This window comes from Anarrhichthys ocellatus, unplaced genomic scaffold, assembly GCF_004355925.1.
Source record: "Anarrhichthys ocellatus isolate YVR2014 unplaced genomic scaffold, GSC_Weel_1.0 scaffold54, whole genome shotgun sequence".
NCBI lineage: Eukaryota > Metazoa > Chordata > Actinopteri > Perciformes > Anarhichadidae > Anarrhichthys > Anarrhichthys ocellatus.
Window position 1 is genome coordinate 2,331,926 of NW_022280084.1, and position 15,598 is coordinate 2,347,523.

Below are 15,598 nucleotides of genomic sequence, written 5' to 3' on the forward strand. Positions count from 1 at the left end.
GTGGACCGAGGCTGAATGTCCAGAGTGTCAAAAATAAGCACTTTCCAGGACAATTTATTTGTCACATTTTGGTATAACTCCTGTTAATAAGTGATGCAAAACATTGGACCACCGGCATTAGTAGTGCTGCTGTCAAAATAGCGTTTGCCAAACGACACTCATTATCTATAAATCTTGCTATTTTCCTACTTACTCTGCAATAAAACTGCCCCTATTGCTCCACTGTGATGGGATGCAAGAGATGAGTAAACGAATCCAATCCAATGGCACACAATTTACTCAATGGTGTTGTAGCCAACCATCCATTACTGTAGCAGTAATTTAGACAAAATGAATGTGATGACTGTTTAAGCAGCACTGAGATTAGTGTCTTCAAAGTACCACACAAATAAAATGGGTAACATCTCATTATACAGTTCACAAATGTTCCAATAAATTCTTCATCGCTTGCTGGTTTTATTTCATTGATACACACTTCTAAGTGCTTTAAATGCTTTCGTCAATACACAGCAGGTCCAGTGGAAATGCATAATATATTTTTTTTTTCTACGGACAAACATGCAGTTCAACTGCAGTTATGAACTCAACATGAATAGCTAAACTCTAACTAAAATAACTGAACAGAAATGAGTGTCCATTTTCCCTAAACTAGCACCAAATGACAAGAAACCTATTAAGAAAATTATTAGGAAATTACAGATCTGTAAAATTAAGTCTTGCTATAAAATGTGACATAATGTTTTAGTACCTCACTGAGAACAGATGAATAGATGACGTTTGGACGTTGATCCCCTGGCACATGTTTCTTTTGTTTCCAGGGATGATCCAGGCTCTTGCTGGTTTTTTCACCTACTTTGTGATTTTGGCTGAGAACGGCTTCCTCCCAATAGACCTGCTGGGTATCCGCGTCAGATGGGACAACCGCGAAGTCAACGACGTGGAGGACAGCTACGGGCAGCAGTGGGTAAGGAGCGGGGACAAAGACAAACCGGCGCACCCAGTTGAATATTCCTATTGCTCACGCAGGAATGAATACAATCTGTGTTTCAACCTTGCAGACCTATGAGCAGAGGAAGATCATCGAATTCACCTGCCACACCTCCTTCTTCATCAGCATCGTTGTTGTGCAATGGGCTGATGTCATCATCTGCAAGACCAGGAGGAATTCCCTCTTTCAGCAGGGCATGAAGTAAGTGAGGGAGAGTAAAAGATGGATGGAAGGTTGTAAAAATCAGGGCGTGTAGTAAGGAAGGCAGATTCACCTTCAAATCAGTAATTTGTGACTGTCACATTTTTTGAAGATTTCCGTTGATTGCTTTTGAATAGTTTGAACCTCTTCCTCTCCTTTTTTTGTGTTCAACAGGAACAGGATCCTGATCTTCGGTCTGTTTGTCGAGACTGCTCTGGCCGCCTTCCTCTCCTACTGCCCTGGAATGGACATCGCCTTGCGCATGTACCCCCTGAAGTACGCTCTGCCTATGCAATATTCTCCACCGAACTGAAAAATATCCTCTTAAAGACCTGATAGGCTACCATTGGCCTGTCACTCTCGGCTTCAAATGAAGTCTGTGATCTTCCTAAACACCACGTTGTTATCCTTAATATTCAAGAAATGTCCGCAATGAATTGAACAATTTGCACTCTGCCCGTGACTCACTGCTGCTCCGTTCATCCCCGCCCCTGTTGTATCTCTCTCTTCCTCTCAGGCCCATGTGGTGGTTCTGTGCCTTCCCATACAGTCTTCTCATCTTCATTTATGATGAGGTCCGTAAATTAATTCTGAGGAGGAGCCCCGGAGGTAAGCAGTTATTAAGAGAAGCCAAGATTAAAATGGTTCAAGGGGGGAAAACGTGATGGTGTACTGATTTACGCCCCTATAGCTCAGGAACCACATGTGGCATTTTCTATCAAGACCTTTTCTCCCGTCCTCTCTATACCTCTCCTGTCCTTATATACACGTTTTAAAAAAAGTAGACTGTCCACTCCTTTATGGACACACTGATTGACAAAGTCGCCACGGCTCTGGTCTGCTGATCGGACATGAAGTATCCCAGCATGCATTTGACAGATGGTGACAAGCAGTCGAAGATCATGTTCAATATCAGTCGAAACGAGCACAAAACAAATGACATAAAAACATCAAAGAGCTGTTTTGAACGGAGATCAAAAAGGAAAGTACAGGTAGCAATTTTACAAAACAATGTTGGCAGTAATTACGAATGATTATTGATGACAATGTGAGCTTTAACTTTGATGTCATGCTGAAAACATGGATTTAAAAACATGGGTTTTCAACCCTGTTGGCTAGCTGTCATATCAACATCTCTTTCATTTTTGTTTTTTTGAGACAAAGTACACTATGCAAATTTTGCAATTTGCATAGTGTTTCCTGGCAGTTTGACATTTGGCTATTGTCATTTTTTTTGCATGTATTATAAAGCAGTAACTGTAATATTTTTCATTTAAAACGTATTATTAACCCCTAGCTTAAACCAATGCAGCTGAACACTATCAGGCTTCCAGCAAGCCAATCAATGCTGAACAATTCTCCAGCTCTCAAAGCTGCAGCCTCCGTAACACTCGACTGATTACTGTTTGTCTTCCAGGTCTGATTCACTGCTGTCTGGCACTTTGCTCAGGAATTCAGTTTAACAAATGAAGTGTAAAATCACGGCAAATAAACAAGACAACATTCAGTGGTGAAAATCACACATGACTGAAATGTGATCTGATTCTTGGGCCAAAGGCTGCATCTGCACTAGATTTAAACCAAAGTCCTTAACCATTTTTAAAAATGTATCTTGCTAATGAACAGACGGGTGAAAAACGCAAGCAATATGATCATAGATCATTGCAAAAACGTTTAGTGATTCTTCTTCTTGCCTTTAGGTAAAAAATAGCAACCCGTAGCAGCAGGTGAAATACAACATGTCGGCAGCAATCTGTATGGACTCAGACAACTCTGTGAACATGTGTTAAACTTGCACCAGCAAAGAGATTATACCTGTCCAACAGCTAGAGAAACAGTAGAGAATGATGAGAAAGGAAATTAAAGCAGGCTGATGAAGGCTCTTGAGATATGCCCAAAAAAGATCCTACACATGATATGGACACACTTCAACAGCTCCAAATCTGTTCACTGCCACGGCGTTTTCAGCTGATGGGGGCCAAGACATTGTGAGACAAATACAATTTATCGTGACAGCTAATCATTTCTGTTAATCTCTGTGTCACGGGCTGCTGATCAGACTCTTAGAGTTATAAGGGGATTCATTTGGAAATGTACAGAGACAAAGACAACGAGATGAATACAAATAGAGCGATACGGAAGGTTATTATGAAAACTGCTCGCCTGTCATTTTGGTCTCTGACACGTTATCTCTCTCTCTCTTTCTCTCTCTCTCTCTTCCAGGTTGGGTGGAGCAGGAGACATATTATTAACATTCAGAAAATGTCAATTTGAGTTTGCGTGTCTGTGAGAGTGTGTGCGTATGCGTACATGAGATATTGTGCGTGCTTGTGGGGGTAGAACTGTGTGTCTGTGTGTGTGTGTGTGTGTGTGTGTGTGTGTGTGTGTGTGTGTGTGTCAGTTGTAATATTGCATGGATCAGTTCACAAATCTGATTATCATAACAAAAAATACTGCTGAAAATAGGCTTTTGATTGTGCTTTGAGTTTTTCCTCGGTGGTAATGCACACCTACAGCATGTGCCTTAGATGAACTGCTACCAAAGGCTACAGAAGAACAACAAATGTCGCTCATGAGATGTACCAAATAAAAATCTATTCCAAAATATTCCTGGCCATCGTTTTGTTATTCTGTGATTTTGCGGTCATCCTGTTTGGGAGAAGATATTAAACAAGTCATCAATATGTAGGATGCCACATGTGTCAATAACTGTAACGTTTTCCAAACCACTAGATCTGCCTTTAATCATCATTTTAATGATACATCAGGTTTATATTGCTCGGAGAGGTAGGGAGTAGGTTGTTGAGGGCCTCGTAGGTGCTAAGTAGAATCTTGAAGTTCATCCTTTAACCGTGAGACAGCGGAGGTCATGGAGGACTGATGGGGTGATGTGATCACTTGAGTGGGGAGGGGGGGGGGGACACCATGGGTGACAAGAACTATGATTGATTTAAAAATGTTGATTGAGATGAACTGATGTCTGTCAGAGAGGTGGGACTGGAACCAAGAGAGGGCAGTGCCAGTAATACCAATGGGGGGGATTTGAGGTGTGTGATGAGTGTGGAACTGTTAATGGTATCTTGCATGTAACTTTATCAGTGAATGATACACAGGGCCACACCAAAAAACAGGAAAATCGGCAAAGGCATTCATACAGTATCAGTGTATATACCAGCCAATAAGTACAGTAACGAGAAAATACCAAAGATATGACTGAGGTACTTTAGAAAATGTGTTGCCCTTACATAGTTCACCAGAGAGAACTGACACATGTATTTTTCAAGTGTAAAATGCCGACGTAATTCTTTAACAACCACATCAAAAATGTTATGCATTTATGTTAAAAAGTCGTCCAATTTATCATTATTTTAAAATGAATACTGGTATCGCCCTCAAAAAATCCAGTATCAGTCAGGCTCTGCCTGCGCTCATATTTTCCTGATCCCATCATCCATTATGTATGTCCTTGTGTCTTCTATTCACTGGACACTCGTTACCTTACTGTCAAAATCGGCAACAACAAAAAATCGGCAGGCAGCGGAGCATTTCAGAAGCAATGTCAAGTCAAAAGCAATGTCAAAACTATTCTAAAAAAATGTTAGAGGGGTTTTAACTCTCATGTAACCAACCTTATCTAATTTGAGTCCTATGTGGGCTCTTATATTATACGTTATGCAACATTAATATGGGACCAGGCCATTGAGAACCAGTCAAAGGCTGCTTCTGGGCATCATTAACCCCACTACCTGTTTGATATCTGGATGAGTGTGTGTGGCTCATACTGTGTAAAAGTGTAAATGGGTGTTGCTGCATGTTTTCCTACGTTTACATCAACCATTTTATTGTTGCGTGGCGTGAATATTAAAATTGTGAGTCCATCTTTGAGTTGGGTTGAATTTAATTTTTTGTCATCTAAAGATTTTCTTTTGAGATATAAAAATAATAATAATAATACATTTTATTTGTATAGCGCTTTAAAAGGTACTCAAAGACACTTTACATGGTAAAAACAGAAACAATAAAAGCAATTACAGTATAAACAAAATAGATGACATAGAAATATTTTCATTATTGATAAATGTTTGGTCTATCCCAAAGGAAATCAGAAAATCCTCACAACCAGACAATGTGTGAGAATTTTGCTATAAATATGACGTCAATGATTATTCAAAATACTAAAGTTTTAAATGTTTGCTGATCAATTAACGGATGAATCAACAAGGCTAAAAGTTTCAGCTGTAAACTCATCTACAGCAATAATAATATTATCATTATTATTATTAATAATAATAATAATAATAATAGTAATTATAATAGTTGTTTTAAGCAGACAGTCATTTTATTAAAACTTAAATGTAGTATTTGTTAATATTTATTTAAGCTATATTTATTTTTTAAATGTAAAAGACCAACAAGTTTATAAATGCGAATTGAAATGCGAAAAAAGGTGTTTGTGTTCGTCCTCAGCTCACTCTGACCAAGTGTGACCTTAAAAAACAGCCGTTGAAGGTTTCAGATAACGTTAGAGGAACAACAACATCCGGTTACGTCACTTCCGTTCACTTCTTGTCAAACATGGCGCTCCTCCTAAGGTCAGTACGTCTGTGCTTCCCTAATGTTTTGGGCTCGGGGATAGTAGTTTTGTGTCGTTTTTCTGGGTTACCATGTCAAAGCGGAGGAAAACACGATCGAGTGTGACATTGTTTCGTTTGTTTATTATTATGTATTCAAGGTAAATATGGTGAAACTCGGTGCTAGCTGGCGTTAGCTAGCCGCCCAACACTAGCGTTAGCTATTTCTTGGGCATTTGACAGCTAGTAAAGAGTGGACTTTGGCTCTTAGTATGATTAATGACGGACTCAAACGGTGTCACTTGCTGCCTTTAGCCTTCAAATAGTCGTTGACTGTCCGTAAGCTTCCTAACCGGAGAGTTTGTTCTTGTTTAGCTTGGGGTTAGCTAACTAACTGACCGAATAGCTAGCTACATTGCTACTCCTCCGTGCCTTTAACAACTGTGTAATAACAAAGTAACGTGAGAGAGTCAAATGTTGGTGGACACTTCATTGACCTTGTGTGGCTGTTAAATGTGAGCAAAGCGCCTCTCAGGCGTATGAAGCCAGTGTTTATCACAGTGATTAGAAGCTAGTTCATTCCTTCTTTCTCACGATAGAGAGCATAGTTAAACAGGCACATTCATCATCTCTTAGTCTTCTCCTCGATCAGATTGACTTGAGTTTCCCTGACAGCCACAAAACTGGAGTTGCCATTGTTCTAGTCTCAGTTTAGGGCTGCATAATAAAAGTAAATAAATGGGTGTTTCAGAAATCATGCTGTCAGATATACCACTTTATAATTGCTTCTGTAATGTTGGTTTAAATGTTATTTATAATATGTACAGTGTAGTTTAATAGATGTAATTAGTTACTGAAATAGTTTGGAACATTCCTACAATTAAAATTGCCCTAGTTAAATTGATGTAGATACTGTATGTTTGTATGATTTTTCTATTTGACTGCAGACACAAACATCCTGATAGCAAGAAAAAGGTTATTTTTAACACTTGTTTCTTATGTTTAGGACATTGGCCCGTCAGGGTGTCTGTCTCTCCAGACCACACTACAGTGTCTTCTTCAGACAGTAAGTTGTGTGTGTGCGTGTGTGTGTGTGTGTGTGTGTGTGTGTGTGTGAGAGAGAGAAAAAGAGAACGTGGTTCACATCAATACACTGCTACATCTCATAGTAATGGGACAGATGCATTTTAAACCCTACTATAAATTGTTGTCCTGTAAACTCATGTACTCAAAGTATTTTTTCTGTCTACAGTGCTGCTCCAATGGGAACCACAGCTAAGGAAGAGATGAACAAGTTCTGGGCCAAAAATGCCAAATTAAGCAGACCCATGTCTCCTCATCTCACCATTTACCAGTATGTACTCTATGCCACGCCTCCATTTATGCTGAATCATTTCTGCGTATTTTTTTTCAAAGAAACTAGAAACTCTACTGTGGAACATTATCCAAGTTAAAAACTTCTTCTGTCAGGCGGTTATTATCCTAAAACCAGGAGTCAAGAAAACCTTTTATTCCGTATGTGCCTTTTTAATCGGACACTAGTTAACTTTCCCGGCTCAATCTTGGATCATTCTTATGGCTAATCTATGTCAGGGCACAAACTATTGGCTGGTTCTCTGATCTAGTGATTTAAATCATACTCTTTGACCTGTTTTATATTACTATTTATAACAGCGTCAGCCTTATTAAATTGTCATTTACTTTCATTTGTAATATACCTCCCCATGGCTTGCTTTTTTTCTTCGTGAGTCTCGACCACTTTGAGTAAAATTGCTGCCTCCAGCTAAAAAACATCCCAGAGTCCTTTTCTCCTTTCTGTACGATGGTGCAGTGATGCAACTTGGCAGCTTCAGCCTAACCTGAAACAAAACAGTTTTAAAAATTCAAGCAAAAGTGAGTGAAGGCTCAACGCTTTGACTTGTGCTTTGAGTGTGTTTCGACCACATACATCTGCCATCATAGTAAATGTGTGGCCTTGTCTTTGTGCTTCAGATGGTCCGTCCCCATGATGATGTCCATCACATTCAGAGGAACAGGAGTGGGGCTCAGTGGAGGTAACGCATCTGTTTTTTCATTGTCATCATGACTAAAGTTATAGATATGCTTCTAAATATTGTTCCTTCTGTAGTTATATTCATCCTTAAAATACCCACATTTTTCCACATTAAACAAATAAACCAAAACCTGCATCATGATACTATGTGTGGTCTTTTATGTTATTATTATCTAGGTGAAGCTGTTGCCTCTGTCAGCTTGTGATTGACCCTGAAAATCTCTCCAGGGCGTTTTAGTCCATCACTATTGATTTCTACTAAGAGCGTTTACAAACAATACAATTCAATACAATTCAAGCTTAAAATCATGTCTGATGCTGGACTGCTAACAGCTTCCATTCATTTGCCCGGTGTAACGGTTGTGGCATCGTTCATCAGTGCTTCTGACCTTGATGGATGTTTTACTATGTCCTGTCTTTCTATCGCAGTCCCTCATGTGCTTTATCACTGAGATCCACTCTCTGGCTTCCTTGCAAAGGGGCTGGTAAATTAACATCTTTTTTGGCTATCCCTTGTTATTGTTTCGACAACCTGCCTTTCAAAGCAATTTTTTTCTCATTTTGAATTAAAAATCTAAATTCATTTAAACGCAATGCAATGGAGGTTTTATTTTTGTGTTTACGTTGATGTGCGTTTCAACAAGGAGCGTCTCCTCCGCTGCGTTGCCTTTAATCATCCGGACCGCACAGAAAGAAGAGCTCAGACAAAGCCATTCAGTGCGGTTCATTCAGGCAGCTGCTGAGGAGCCCGTTTGATACAGAACCATTGTTTGGCCTTCATTTAATTTAGTCAGCGGGGGGGAAAAAAAAGTCTTCACATAATGGAGACACTCAGATGTTTAAAAATGACTGGTGGGGTGGTGACTCCTGGAGACTAATCCAGCAAAGAAATAATTGTCAGTAACAAGTTTGTCCTTGGTATGTGTTGTATTTCTCACTTATTGTTTTCCTTTAAAAAGGCTTGCATGCGCAACACCCATTCACATCCGCACCTTGTCCAAGCTCATCACTTCTGTCTGTGTCTAGCTATCTCAGCCTTTGCCTTGGCGGCGCTGGTATTACCGGGAAACTACCCCCACTACCTGGACTTGATCCACTCGCTCTCCGTCGGCCCTTATCTCATTGGGTTGGCCAAAATCGGCCTCACCTTCCCCGTGTCTTTCCACACCTTTAACGGCATCCGCCACCTGGTAAGACTTTATCATTTTATTTAGTTAGTCATAGCGAATGTTTGTCATGTTTTTTGCCTGATGTATTTTCGATTCTTTGGTACTATGTTGTCATGACCATATCTGATGTAGTGTCTGGATTCATCTTAATCTTTTTAACGGAAACAGACTTTAATGCAGTTTGCTGTTTTTATCATGTTTGCTCATTTCACTGGTTTTCATAGAGGATTCATAAGATGGTGGTGTTTCTTGTGCTAAATGTTCTTCTCTTTCATTTTGTCTTCTTTGTTTATTTAAATCAGTGTTGGGACCTTGGCAAGGGCTTCAGACTCCCAGAGGTGTACCGCACTGGCTACACAGTCATTGGTCTGTCCATCGTCACTTCTGTAGCCGTGGCTTTCTTCCTCTGAGCAGACGAGGAGGGGAGGGAGTCGAAGGGAATGTGGACTTGCATTCACTCTGGGAGTTTTGTGTATATGTCGTCGCCTACTGCAGGCACTGTTTCATCAATGTATTAAATAAAGGATTATATTATACTGTATGCGGTAAATGTGCTGCGGTGTTTTGTCCCTTGGAATTAATTAAACTCTGACAGGCTTTGGGGTCATTAAGTGCGACAAGAGTGCAAAGTGCATGCAAATGTGACCCAGTTTATTTCACGCTTGTTCTCGGTGTGTGAACAACAACCGGCGTCCAAAATTAGACGTGTCCTACATGTTATGTCCTTACGTAACTTATCTAATGGAGCTGTGACGTCGGATTCTTTAATCACCTCCCTTTGTCCTCAGTGCTCAGTCACTCGCCTGTCAGCCGTCTATGTGCACCAGAATGTGTCTGTGTGCGTGTAGAGTGGCTGTTTACTGTGGGCTGTCATTCATATTCTACCTTCTCCACAGCCGCAGCTGCTCCAATACATTTTTTAACATCAGGAAAGAGAGTGGCTGAAATGTGGAGAGGCAGCCCGGTTGTGTGTGCGTGCGTGCGTGCGTGCGTGCGTGCGTGCGTGCGCAGGCTCCTCACCGGCAGCCTGCCTCGGGCCTTACCTCCCACTGAGCCATGCAGGAGATACACTGCACCTGAACAGCTTTTGTCCTGCAGTGTGAATAAAAGCCAGCAGTGATGTAATGTCAGATTCAACTCCATTTATGTAGGGTACAGTGCCAAGTGCACACGGGGAAAAAAAAGTAACTGTAAATGTTCTTGGGAGGAGGATGCACCCATACTGCTTTGTACCGGCTCGTTTGAGCTAAACGTGCACTGAGAAACAACGCGACCACTTGGTCTGGTGAGCGTCAGCAAAATCCGTTTATCAATTTGTTACCGGTGGCTTAAAAAGGGGAACTGCTTGTCAACTTGTCGACAAAAAATTACATTTTGTTCTATTGGTGAAATGTATTTGTTTGTGAGCCACACTTGTGATCAAAACGTATCTCTTATAGAGCACCCGGCACACTATACTGTATAAACAATATCTGTCAGTGTTTATAAAACACAAGTTAATTTAAAGCTTTTTATTTATAGCTGGTGTTATATTCTCCTCAGAGCCATATCAGCTCTGATGATGGACCAACAACTCTACATTTAACGGTTGCCAGCGCCGCGTAATTGGCAGTGCAAAAACAACACTTGCAAAATTGCTTTCTGTTTGTGACTTTTTGTCTGATTGCAGTGAATTTGGCTTCTCGATGATTCCCAGCATTGTGTCTAATCCATATTATAGCCTCATTTCCCTCTGTGATCCATCGGACTGTAATTTTCTATTGTGATGGACAGGGTAATTGCTCCAACTCTGCAGGGTTTTAAGACTTGATTAGACTTGCTTACAGTCTGCACCAAACCCTGTAGACATATATTTTATTTTTAAGTGTGAAATAGTAGCTGAGGTAAAAATGAGGCCTGTTCCCTGAAAAGAGGGAGCGCTTTGCCTCGTACTTATTGATGCATTCACAATGTAAGATGTTCCGTCGTTTGGTTTTGCACTGATAATATCACCCTTATGATGTTTTGACGAGATAACCCGTGTCTAAGCAATGGGGGATAGACAGCAGGCGCTCTCCCTTCCTCTATGAGGCATGAGAGACTAATGGTTACGCCGCGGCAGCACCCCCTACCGGGCGGAAAATTACCATCCACAGGGCTGCGGTCCTGATGCTGAGGATGATGCACCGGATTGGGAGGGGGAGTATAAACCCGCTTTTGATCGAAAAAATCGTGGCTTAGTCTCTGTGGCGCAATGGAATAGCGCGCTGGACTTCTAATCCAGAGGCTCCGGGTTCGAGTCCCGGCAGAGATGTTGATGAAAGGCTTTTTGGATGAGCGATGGATTCAAAAGTAGAGCTGTTGTTTTCTTGCTTCTGCAGCTACAACGTCCCTAACAAAGCTGCTCCGGATCCAGATAGGATAGATATATATATATATATTTAGTCAGACAGTCTGTGATGTGTGTATTTCTGCAGAGGCCCAATGCACAGTACATCCGAATTTGTCTTTTTTTTTTCACATGGACGAGCCTTTTCATCGCGCAAAGGTCAGCGCTTCATTATGCAGATTTCAAACGGGCCAAAAGCCTGGTGTAGCAGCCCCGCGCGCTCTTCCATACCAGCCTATACGGGCTTTATATACGGTCATCACGCAGGCACCGCAGGACAACACAGCGCCTCGTCGTGTGAAAGTCAGTGGACACGCGTTTCGGCACCTGGGGCTCAAACTCAATGAAGCCACAGCTAAAGCTTTTCTAATGCAGCGCCAACAACAAAAACATTTAGCGCCTTCCCCGTCCTCCGTAACAAGTGTTTAATGACGCCAGATGCTGCGTTCCGTCTCCCGTTTGTTTCAGAGACTAAACGACTCCGGTTCACTTTGAACATTAATGACTCACAGGGCCAGAAAATGGGGTTGTCTCAAGATTTTTGTCTGCAGACTTTGTATTGAAGTGTAGACTATAACAACAGTGTGGCATGTGCAAGTGGAGAATAAGGATTGCTATATTCATTACGTGTTTATTTGTGTTTTTAATTAAGTGAAATCGGACTGGGGACCTTTCTGGAATCCTTTTAAGGACCCCTGAAGGTGGACTTTAAAAAAAAAACATACATTACCCAAATCATGGAAGCCCAGAGCAGCACTAGGCCTACTTATTTTGTTCAGTGTGGAAAGCAGCTGCTTGCTTGAAGATCTCTCAAACGCCCCGACTCTAACTCCTCCAGGCTCCCCATGGCTTGTATTATTTTGTATTTCCCCCCCCCCTGTTTCAGTGTGTCACCACTGATTGGGCTGTCGTGCGGCTGCCGCCATCCATGTTTAACCCCATCATGCCTCCCCACACACAGACCTAATCCGCCAGTAAAACTAATCCATAATCCTCTCTGGCAACAGAACAGCCCCCCTCCCTCCATCCCTTGGATCCTGACTCCCAAACGGTCAGAACTGAAATTGATAAAGTCTGTATGCAAAACTGGTCATTTACAAGGGTATACACATTATGATGTATAAACGTCATGAGTGTATTATACAAATTTTGAGGTGATAAGAGATAAATACAAAAAGTCCCAATAAAGTCACTGTTTAACTCACCGCAGTGTTGTACGGAGATATTGAAGTTACAATGACACAGAGAAAGTCCCACAACTCCGCTAGGCCAAGGACTCGGGATAACATTACCATATTGCAAATTATCAGGCCTGCGGGAAATAGCAATGGGCCTATCTGCGAGATAGGGATAATAGCTCCATAATATCAATGATAAGAAACATTACAGGCTACTGAGAACCGTGACAATCCACTTGAGATGACCTCTGCTGCTTCATTTCAGTAGTTTAGTACCGGCCTATGCTACAAGTTAGGAGGGCCACTGGACCTGTACTCGGTATCAAACCTTTGGATAAAGTGAGCAGAGCTATACGGGGGATCCTACAGTAATGTGCCACCACAGCAGATAATAAAATACCATTAAAGTACGATAAGGTCAGTTTAGACTCACTGTGGAGTGTACATCGGCATTATGGTTATTTCTCACACTTCTCTATCTGATCCATCTCCTCCTTCATGTTGCTCTCAGCCAGTAGGCCCCTGCTCTGGCCCTGTTATCCCGATGGTACGGGCCAAATCGTATTAAAATCCCCTCCCTCCCTCCATCCCTCCCTCCCTTGTCCCCTCCCTTGTCCCCTCCCCTCCCTCTCGTCTTTCAGACAGACTGTTTTTGCTGCAGTGAACGGCAGCCGTGGAGAGAGAGAGAGCGAGAGAGAGACAGAGATACAAACACAGAGAGAGAGAGAGAGAGAGAGAGAGTGTGTGTGTATGTGTGTGTAAGAGAGAGGAAGAGAGCGCGCGCGGAGGAAAAAACGCAAGAAAAACAAAGAGTCAGGAGAAGGAGCGAGGAGATACAAAAAAAGTCGATAAAAACAGACTGAGAGAAAGCTCCGGACAAGCGACCGCTGCGCATCAAAGGAGGGACCGTGCTGGGGACCTTTATTGGAGACCAGCGACAACAAAACCCGACTCCGGAGGCGGAATATAACGGTGTGTGTGTGTGTGTGTGTTTGTGTGTCTGTGTGTGTCTGTGTGGTTATTACCGTGCATTGCTTTGCAGTTTATATTGTTGTCCAGGGTTAGGCTGGAGTGTGTAGGGCGGACAGGAGACACCTGTCAGGGCTGACGCTTTTCCGTCTCCAGGAATGTGTATGTGTGCGCACTCTGGGTAGGTGGCTGTGTGTGTGTGTGTGTGTGTGTGTAATCTGTTATGCCTGCCCAGGGAGAGAGCGGTATAATCCCCCCCCGTGTTTTATAATTTACTCTGAATATGCGTTTTGTTGTCGGGCTGCTCGCGCTGTACCCGGCTCCTCTCCCCCCGGCTCTGTTGGCTCTATCGCTCTGCAAAAAAAATCAAAAAAGCATCACAACTGCGTGTGAAGCAGCCACCTCTCCCAAGCACTTCGGAGTATCTAGATATCAACCCAGATATTTCTGCAAGTGCGCGGAGAAGGTGTTGGAAAACAAGCTGCGACCGGAGAAACATCGCTCCGGTGCTCCCGCGGTCCGTCGCAGCGATGCAGGCCACCACGAGCCGTTATTATTGTTATTATAGTCACCATCACTGTTATTACTCGGCCGCGTAATAAGAGCCGGCCGCACCAACTTGTTTTAAATCACGCCCAGAGTGTCCGGGTTATTTCCCATGGATGCACTTGTTCTAGTTTTGTTTTCAGTTCTCGCCATCACTCAACAGGAAGGGCTGGAGGAACAATAAACACAGCCCACCCCTCCCCATTCCCCCCCCTCACCCCACCCCCTCCATCCCACTCTCTATCCCCGCCCTAACCGCCCGCCCGTCCCGCAGGCAGCACTCGTGCCACGGTTCCCTCTCAGCGTTGGCAAAGAGGGAGCGTTTCGCAGATGGACCGACAGCTTACCTCTGCGCAGGCCACTGCTATTTTAAAGGTTGTGCGTGAGATAAAACAAGGGAGCGTATTATGTGTTTGACAAAGAGAGAGAGGGAGAGGACGAGTATCTGGAGACGGACAGACGTGTAGAATAGCAGCTCAGTCTTGTGCAAAGCGCACCGTGTATTCTCAGCGGGAGATAGGTGCATCTTTCTGCTGCTGTTGTGTGTGTTTTCTTATTTTCCTCTTCTGTTTTTTTTTTCACGACCAACTGGGGGATTGTTGCTTTGCGTTATTTCCAATTAACGAGAATTACTTGGAGCTCGGTTATGGGCAGTCCAAACATTCGTTTTCCTTCCCTCCACATGCGCACCGCTTGTTAAAGTGGATGAATATATTCCCAGTAATATGAACCCCCTCCTCCTCTTCTTCTTCTTCTCCCCCTCATTACCACACACCACACCGCCATCGCATCCTCTCTGCTGTTCTTGGCTCTATCGCCAGCCTCCCCTCCCCTCCCCTCCCCTCACCCCCTGTCTCTCTCAATCGCCCTGTATGACACAAGCAGATCGATGAATACCCATAGAGCAACGCGTGAGCAACGGGTGGGCCAAGCGTTTATTCAGAGGCAGCCAACCAACAGCAGGGCGTGCAATTAGTGGCCAGGCAGCCTGCCCCAGCCTGTTTTCCTTATCTCTCTCCACTGCTCTCCCGCTGCAGGTGACAATCCAGATCTCCTCTGCCCTCCTGAGGATTCAGTGAGACAGGCAGATCTGTGCGTCCGACCATGGCCTTCCCATCAACCCCCTCCGCGTTATGGAGTGTCAGCCTATTGACGGCACTATTCGCAGCTGCGGTTCACAGCAACATAATATATGGTAAGCACCTCTCTCTCTCTCTCTCTCTCTCTCTCTCTCTCTCTCTCTCTCTCTCTCTCTCTCTCTCTCTCTCTCTCTCTTTATCCATCAGCCTCCTATTCTCTATATCTGGCTGTCCGTCCCTGGGGCCCCTGACCTCCCCGACCCTCTCTTTCTCTCTCCGGTGGTGCCCCTTATCTGTTGACTTGAGTTTTTTTTGTTGTTTCCTGTACTATGACAAGGGAATCAAACAGCCGTTAATAAGCACATGGGACACTACCACCTCCCCCGGACCCCGGTGGAATTTTTGCCGTTGTTTTTGAGGAATTTGTGTGACTTGCACGTGGGTGCAGGACTACGCTCTCTCACACACACACACAC

General features: G+C 43.2%; 3 protein-coding genes and 1 non-coding gene across 6 annotated transcripts in view; all 4 read left to right on the top strand.

The window, feature by feature from the left end:
• Positions 1 to 3,796, top strand: part of atp1a2a (ATPase Na+/K+ transporting subunit alpha 2a) — a 34,586-nt gene extending 30,790 nt beyond the window's left edge. Inside the window, exons 19-23 of the mRNA XM_031870681.1 lie at positions 819 to 964; positions 1,059 to 1,189; positions 1,364 to 1,465; positions 1,707 to 1,798; positions 3,413 to 3,796. Of these exons, the coding sequence (XP_031726541.1) occupies positions 819 to 964; positions 1,059 to 1,189; positions 1,364 to 1,465; positions 1,707 to 1,798; positions 3,413 to 3,441 (500 nt within the window). The 3' untranslated portion in view covers positions 3,442 to 3,796. The remainder of the gene's footprint in view (positions 1 to 818; positions 965 to 1,058; positions 1,190 to 1,363; positions 1,466 to 1,706; positions 1,799 to 3,412) is intronic.
• A 602-nt stretch (positions 3,797 to 4,398) lies between these two features.
• sdhc (succinate dehydrogenase complex, subunit C, integral membrane protein) lies at positions 4,399 to 9,523 on the top strand. The gene is made up of 7 exons (XM_031870682.1): positions 4,399 to 4,407; positions 5,657 to 5,781; positions 6,767 to 6,826; positions 7,013 to 7,114; positions 7,753 to 7,814; positions 8,840 to 9,003; positions 9,285 to 9,523. Exons 1-7 carry the CDS (start codon positions 4,399 to 4,401, stop codon positions 9,390 to 9,392), a joined length of 630 nt encoding a protein of 209 aa, XP_031726542.1. The 3' UTR covers positions 9,393 to 9,523.
• A 1,678-nt stretch (positions 9,524 to 11,201) lies between these two features.
• Positions 11,202 to 11,275, top strand: trnar-ucu (transfer RNA arginine (anticodon UCU)). Its single transcript has one exon. It is a non-coding gene; the product is annotated as a tRNA-Arg (tRNA).
• A 1,968-nt stretch (positions 11,276 to 13,243) lies between these two features.
• cadm3 (cell adhesion molecule 3) overlaps positions 13,244 to 15,598 on the top strand; it is an 82,218-nt gene continuing 79,863 nt past the window's right edge. Inside the window, exons 1-2 of one of the 3 annotated variants that reach the window (XM_031870742.1) lie at positions 13,244 to 13,500; positions 15,081 to 15,238. In XM_031870742.1, the coding sequence (XP_031726602.1) occupies positions 15,148 to 15,238 (91 nt within the window). In that variant the 5' untranslated portion in view covers positions 13,244 to 13,500; positions 15,081 to 15,147. The remainder of the gene's footprint in view (positions 13,501 to 15,080; positions 15,239 to 15,598) is intronic. The other 2 variants (XM_031870743.1, XM_031870744.1) reach the window with 2 other exon arrangements.

Coding starts and splice junctions, on each gene's coding strand:
- sdhc (XM_031870682.1), top strand. Junction 5,782..6,766: donor AACATGGCGCTCCTCCTAAG/GTCAGTACGTCT, acceptor TCTTATGTTTAG/GACATTGGCCCGTCAGGGTG. Junction 6,827..7,012: donor TACAGTGTCTTCTTCAGACA/GTAAGTTGTGTG, acceptor TTCTGTCTACAG/TGCTGCTCCAATGGGAACCA.